The sequence below is a fragment of the Gossypium hirsutum genome, chromosome D01, assembly GCF_007990345.1.
Source record: "Gossypium hirsutum isolate 1008001.06 chromosome D01, Gossypium_hirsutum_v2.1, whole genome shotgun sequence".
Taxonomy (NCBI): Eukaryota; Viridiplantae; Streptophyta; class Magnoliopsida; order Malvales; family Malvaceae; genus Gossypium; species Gossypium hirsutum.
The window spans coordinates 12698331-12706194 of NC_053437.1; the positions used below are offsets into that span (position 1 = coordinate 12698331).

The window sequence follows — 7864 nt, forward strand, 5'->3', positions numbered from 1 at the left end:
GAAGTAGCTGGAAATGGGATGGAATTGTAGCAAATTTGCCTGAGACAGATCAAATTAATGTGGATTTGCAGCAAGCTGAAAATGAAGCATTAACTGAAGAGGGCTATGATGAAGAACCTGTTAGGGGCACCAGGACATTACCAAACATCTATGAAAGATGTGCAGTAACTTTGGTAGAGCCTTCATGTTTTGATGAAGTTGCAAGAGAAAGATGCTGGCTAGATGCTATGGAAGCTGAATTCAGAATGATTCAAAAGAATGATACTTGGGAGCTTGTTAACAGACCTGAAAACAGAAAAATTATCGGTGTGAAATGGCTCTATAGAATTAAGAACAATGCAAATGTCTCTCTTAATAGACATAAAGCCAGATTGGTTGTTAAAGGCTATAGTCAGCAGCAAGGGGTTGATTTTTCTGAAACTTTTGCACCTGTTGCAAGGCTGGATACTATTAGATTGCTGCTTGCTTTGGCAGCTCAAAAGCACTGGAAGGTCCATCATTTAGATGTTAAGTCAGCCTTTCTAAATGGCTTCCTTAATGAAGAAATTTTCATAGAGCAACCTGAGGGTTTTAAGGTCTCTGGTGAAGAACAGAAGGTCTACAAGTTAAAAAAAGGCCTTATATGGCCTAAAACAGGCTCCAAGGGCCTGGTATGAGAGGATTGATGGCTACTTAGCAAGGCTCGGGTTCACAAAGAGTGTCAGTGAACCTACACTCTATGTTAAAAAGAATCAGAAATAAACTTTGTTAATTGTTTCCTTGTATGTTGATGATGTGCTGGTCATTGGCTGCAAAGATGAACTTATAGAAGAATTCAAGAAACAAATGCAACATGTCTTTGAGATGACTGACCTTGGTCTGATGACCTACTTTCTTGGTATGGAGATAAAACAAGGAAATGATGGTATTTTCATAAGTCAGCAGACATTTGCCTCCAAGGTGCTTGAAAAATTTTGCATGTTGAAATGCAAATCAGTTACTACACCTATTGCATTGGGGGGGAATTTTCAAGTACCGGTGAGCATGATCGGGTAGATGAGAAAGCATATAGAAGCCTAATTGGCTGCTTGCTTTATTTGACAGCAACTAGACCAGACATTGTCTATGCTGTTAGTCTTCTTTCAAGGTTTATGCATTGCAGCAATATGGCTCACTTAAAGGCAGCAAAAAGGGTGTTAAGGTATGTCAAAGGAACCATCGATGCTGGTGTGAAGTTTTGGAGGACAAAGGAGCTGAAACTTGTTGGCTACTCTGATAGTGATTGGGCAGGGTCAGTTGATGACATGAGGAGTACTTCAGGTTACTTTTTTACTCTAGGTTCAAGTGTTTTTAGCTGGAGTTCAAAGAAGCAACAAACTGTTGCACAATCCACAGCAGAGGCAGAATATATCTCAGCTGCAGCAGCAGTGAATCAAGCCATTTGGCTTAGGAAGATTTTGGATGATTTGAATGAAAGTCAAGCTCAGCCTACTAAGATCAGGGTGGATAATCAATCAGCTGTGGCCATAGCCAAAAATCCAGTCTTCCATGGTAAGACTAAACACTTCAAAGTTAAATTTCATTTTGTTAGAGAAGCTGAGCAATCGAAGGAGGTTAGCTTAGTTCATTGCAATTCAGAAACTTAGTTAGCTGACATTTTAACCAAGCCATTGGGAGCCAACCGATTTAATGTCTTGAAAGAAAAGATTGGTGTTTGTTGCATACAGTACAAGGAGGAGTGTTGAACCCGTGGCCTGCAATGCAACAGAGGACCAACAGCAGCAAATTGATCAAAAACCAGCAGCAGCAAATTGTACAAGTTGAGCTGCTATACTGTTTTGTAGTAAAGAAATGGATTTGGTTCAGTTAAAGAATTACTTTTTGAATGTTTTGTTCCTATGGAACTTAGTCCAAATATTTGTAATGAGTTAGCTAAGTTAGTAGGAAGATTGATTGATGTAATAGCTGGTATGCCAGCTCTCTTTTGTAATCAACTTGCATTATTTTAGTATGTATTAAGTAAGGGCAGTTAAGTTAGTAGGTAACTGTCAAACATTTTTTGTAACCTTCATATATTCAAATTTGAATGAAAAATATGATGACTTTTGGTTACAATTTTACTGAGTTTTCATCTTTTAGTTTTCTTCTTTTGCTTCCATTCGGTTTTGCTTCTGTTTATGCTAAAAGTTCCAACAATTTATTGAAAGGAAAAAAAGTATGTTTCTAAGTTATTGCGGATTCATTCCATTTTCCCTTCAAAACACTATACTTTTTCCTTTTTTATGTTTGATGACGAGTTAATGATTACTGTATTCAAGACGTTTCAGTAAAATTATTAATATAAAATGATTTTCACAATTTTGGTGATGGGCACAAAGAGAGGCAAGGTGAGGGGCAGAGGATTTATTCCTTAGAAACATATGTTGATGCATATTACATTTTTTGAGGGAACTGCTGTGAACATTATTGTCGATTATTCTCATATCTGGGTTGAAGACTCAGAATAAAGCTTGGATTGATGAGTAGCTTTCAAAAATCAGTGGAAATAACATCCAGATTTAGATAAGTAATGGAAAACAAGTTATGAATTGAATGAAATTTAGTGCTTTTACATGCTTGCGATAATAGTTACCCGCGATGACGACGACGATGAAATTTATTGATAGAATATTCATAATGGTAACAACTGGTTAACACAAAAGCAAACCATAATCACTTAAATCTTTGCTGAAAATTCTAACAAATTCGCACCTCGCATCTCTATAACCAAAACATAAATCTAACACAGCCCAATCAAAATCATCATCAACATAACAACAAACAAACAAACCCGACCAAATATAGGAAAACAAAAGTTTATCACAACCTTCAAGCGTTGACAGCATTATTGAATTGCTCAAACCAGCTTGGCTTTGGAGGATGATCACCTTCTTCGTCTTCGAGCTTCAAACAAGGTCACGAGCCATTTGGGCTTACCGGTTCTAAGACGAGCACATCCGATTGCCGCTCCAAATATGAATCCAAATCCATAACCGATCGCAACAGCTTTCCACCCAAATTCAAGCTTTGAGCCATCGTCTTCTTGAGAGTTCATCCACGGTGCAGGAGGTGGTTGCCCCAACACGTTGTTGTTGCAGCCTCTAGAGAGTGGAACGCCACATAATCCCTCATTTTCATGGTACGAACCATTTTCAAAAGTGTTGAACTGCTTGCCTTTTGGTATGGGTCCAACAAGTTGATTATATGAAACGTTGAAGGAGGAAAGGAAGGTCAAATCTAGCAATCCCGTTGGAATTTGCCCACTCAACTGATTGGACGAAAGATCCAACCATTCAAGCCTAGTCATGTTTCTAAGTGAAGATGGTATATGCCCAACGAGATTGTTATGAGAAAGATTAAGACCTCGTAGCGAACTAAGCTCTCCGATGTCTCTTGGAATCTGTCCTTCAAAGTTGTTGCTTGAGAGATCAATGCTTGTGAAAATAGTTAAATCTTCATCAATTCAATCTCAAACCCTTTAACAGCTATAGCAACAGAATAATCATACGAGTAATTTCTTTCCCCCATGTATCTCACACCTTTGCCATCGTCAAGAATATTGATCATTCCTTTGAAATCTTTTATGTAGCCGGTTGGCAGAGGACCAAAAAAGTTGTTGCAGGAGAGATCAACTATTTGCAATTTCAGAAGAGATTGAGGACTCGTAGGAGCCGTTATTGGACCATGGAATTTGTTGGAACGAAGTACAAGAACTTGTAACTCTGATAATGCCTCGATCCAATGAGGAAAGCTATCATTTATCATGTTGTTGCCAACATCTAGAACTTGCAAGTCTTTGCAGTTGGTGATTGAAGGTTTCAATGGCCCTTCCAAATGATTGCTATTCAAGTTCAGATTCTTCAATGCACATCCTTTAGCAAATGTCGAGGGAATGGCTCCATGGAGCTTATTCATCTTCAAGTTCAACGATGAAAGACTCTGGCTAAAGCTTCCGATGCATTGTGGGATGACTCCACTGAAATCATTATGAGACAAATCGAGAATCTCAATAAATTTCGCATTGCATATACCTGACAACGTTCCAGTCAAACTATTGTTTGAGACTGATAGGAATCTGATATTAGGGGGTAATTCCGGTAGATCACCTTCAATGAAATTCGAGCGGAGGTTTAAAAACTCAATGTCTTTCCAAGGAAATTTGGACAGTCGGCCACGAATTCTATTATTGGAAAAGTCTAAAACACTTAAATTTTTTGACCCTTGTAAGACATAAGTGACGCTGTTGTTGGAGCTCAGCGACAGGGTATCAGATGAAAGATCAAGATATTGGAGACTGTGAAGCTCTGAGAACATGTCCGAACTTATTGTACCGTTGAGTTTATTCGACGATAAATCAAGGAAAGAGAGGTTCACAAGTTTAGAAATTGAGCTTGGAATCGGACCTCGAAAGCTGTTATTTTTCAAAACTAACATGTTCAAACTTAAAAGTCTATTTTGGAATTCACTGATATGACCAATGAATTGATTGTTTCCAAGATCTAGATGTACAAGAGGAATGGTATAAAGCCAAGATGGCGTTGTACCACTGAGTAAATTATTAGATAAATCAAGAAAGCCTAGATTTGGAAATGCATTTGGGGTTTCAGGAAGAGAGCCCTCTAATTGGTTCCATCGAAGGGAAAGAAGGCCCAGTTTTGCGAGGTTTGTAAGTGAAGAAGGAATCTTACCACTAAAATAGTTATATGAAAGGAATAAGAATTCTAGCTGAGTTAGATTTCCTAGTGATGTAGGAATTGATCCAGAGAAGTTACTAGACAATAGAGCCAAACCCGCTAAAGACTTTAAATCTCCAAATGATTCAGGCAATTCTCCAGACAAAGACGTCATGGATGCGCTCAAAATCACTAGGGGACTGCTCCAATTGGATTTTGGAAACTGACCAGTGAGTTTAGAGTTTTCATCCAAACTCAGGTACTCGATGTTGGGAAGTTTGAAAATGTTGTCTGGCAATTTTCCCCGCAAATGACAACGACAAAGACTGAGAGATGCGAGAGAGTAAGAAAGATTGACGAAGGAATTAGGATCAATGGATGACATGTCTATTCCATCCAAATAGATCTCCCTTACCTTTGTCAAGTTCCGCACTATTCCGTTTACAGCGGATTTTTCAAGTTTCAAAATTGGTCCAGGCGCTTGAAAGCCAATGAGATCTGTAATTGGACGGTCGGAAAGATGCAGTGAAACTAAATTGGAGAGATAGGAGATTTCGTGGGGAACAGGACGTGAAAACCATGAATAGAAAAGGTTAAGATGTGTTAAGCTTGGAAAGCGACCGAAGAAATTTTGGATTTCCTGAAATCATTGAAGGATAAATCCAGCCTCTGCAAACTTGAAAGGAGGAAAAAGGTGGTGTTGGAAGGGAATGTGCCAGAAAGGCAACTGCAACTGAGGTCAAGGCTGATGACTTCACCGGTGATGTTGTCACAACTCACTCCATCCCATAAGCAGCAATCTGTACCCTTCTTCCATGAGGTGGTCTTAGCCTTAGGATAAGAATATTCACAATCTTTAGAAGCAGTTTGGTTAATGGAAAAGTGGGTTTTGAATTGGAACAAGGCAGCACTTTGGTTAGGAGAGCACAAATGTGTTGGTGAAGAAGGAGAACATAAAACTGATATGAAATGGAAACAAAGTAATAGATTGAAGGTAGGCGAATGGTATCCCACCATGGTAATTCCAGGGACGTATAATGCGATGGTTAAGAGTAGTAAGACCGATAAGCATGAATATTTATAATAGTAAGTCTTCAAATTTGTATAAAAAATAATTAAAATTGAAAAAGAAAAGTCAAATGAAGAAACAATAATTATTGTTGGGCACGAAAGTGTTGAGAAAGGATAGACAACACACATTTGGTCTGTTTTCAGATATGTCAATTGCAAGTCGATATATAAATTCTCCACAAAAAACAAGATATAATATAGGAAATCACATTTTTTACGCTAAAAACTTGCACAACAAAATTACTACTCAATACCCAAAAGCAAAAATTAGTCACTTATTGTTTATTTTTTATCTTTTAAATCTTTTTTTTTAATATTATACATGTTTATTTTATGATCAAGATTCGTGACTACTTCCTCTTAATAATTTTATTTCCAATAATTTTTTTTTTATAGTTGTTGCATGATTATCAAATTAATTAATGAGCAAGAAAAGAAATATGGCAAAACACGAGGGGAAGAAAAGAGTGGTAGCGTATGGTCAATGTTGTGGGCTTTGTATAGTATTGGGCCAGCATTTCCATCCATTACTTTTTACAATATGATTTTTGGGTATTAAATAGTACATAAGCAATTAAGCATCAAATAATAAACAAAGATTGTGTACTTCACTAAAAAGTTCAAATCTAACCGTATATAATAGATTCATTTAAAATATATATAATATGTTCAAACCTATTCAATAATTCATCATCGCAATCCTAATAATAGTAACAATAGATTCATTTAAGTAAGATTCATTTTTCGGTATTACTTTATATACTATTTTCATGTCACAATCCTAACAATATTAGCGTATTCAGTGGGGGGAGGGTTTCTGCCAGATTTTATACGGGGTGGAACCAAGTCAAGCAACGAGAGATAACAATCCTAACAATAACATTTAATGGGGATTTCTGATTTTCTCCTATACGGGGTTCAACCATTAGTATTGGGGCCAGCATTTAAATATTACACGACTTGACTAAAAACGTTCAAATCTAATCAAATATAATTATTTTTGGGTAAATATAGATTTTGGTATCTATATTTAGTTTTCATGTTCATTTTGGTATCTATGTTTTTTTTTTCAAATTGGTACTGTAACACCCTTAACCCTTATCCGTCGCTGGAACAAGGTTACAGAGCATTATCGAACTTTTAAGATCAAAAACAGACATCACATATTATTTAACATACATGTCATAAATCAATCATATTGCCCCTTATATGAGCCCTAAAGGCCCAAAATATATTTTAGAAACAAACTGGAACTAAACCTGGTACTCAGAAAATTTTTCCAAAAATATCAAAATTTTTCAAAGGAATAGGGGACACACGCCCATGTGGCCAGGCCGTGTGGCTCACACGGTCAAGAGACACACCCATGTCTCAAGTCGTGTCCAAACTTAGGTGCTCACTGACTTGGATCACACGGCCAAGTCACACTCCCATGTGCTAGGCCGTGTGAGCATACTGTGTTACATTATTAAGGTGCAAGGGTCACACGCACAAGTCATACGCCCGTGTGCTAGGCCGTTGCCACACACGGCTAAGGCACACAACCAAACCACACGCCTATGTGTTAGTCGACTGTGAGGTCCAGCCACACGCCCATGTGTCTGGCCTTGTAGACTCAAAATGAACCTTAAACATTAAGTTTACCATTCCCTACAATCTGGACACTAAGAAACTCAAAGATCATTCATTCAACCAATTCAAAACACAATCAAATACATTTTAAAAATGTCAAAACAGTCAACCTAAATATCTAACCAATGTACCCTCATAGGTACCACAATTATATTATCAAGACAATATTATAAACCTACCAAATTCAATCAACTTTTACCTAATTCATGAACATTTCTGCACTAATTTAAAACATGTCATACTATAGTCTTAACATAAACATATATTTATATATATAACCAACCAAAAATAATTTATAATCTTATTTACAATCAATCCACAGAATAGTTAACATTTAGACGCCCTATGTACATGCCGACACAAAAAGGAATAACATCACCACGTTTGAGTTCGGGACCGTTGTTAGATGTTGAATCGGCGATCACACTTAAGTACCTAACCTACGCATGGAAAATAAAACCGTATGCTGA

The 7864-nt window shown here is 37.2% G+C and overlaps 1 protein-coding gene across 1 annotated transcript; it reads right to left on the reverse strand.

Annotated features, from left to right (window-relative positions):
• Nucleotides 1–2902: 2902 nt before the first annotated feature.
• Nucleotides 2903–5708, reverse strand: LOC107921392 (receptor-like protein 9DC3). The gene is made up of 3 exons (XM_041086344.1): nucleotides 5472–5708; nucleotides 3558–5331; nucleotides 2903–3471 (listed from the first exon to the last, which is right to left on the reverse strand). The coding sequence occupies exons 1-3, from the start codon at nucleotides 5706–5708 to the stop codon at nucleotides 2903–2905; spliced, it is 2580 nt and encodes an 859-aa protein (XP_040942278.1).
• Between the last annotated feature and the right edge of the window lie 2156 nt (nucleotides 5709–7864).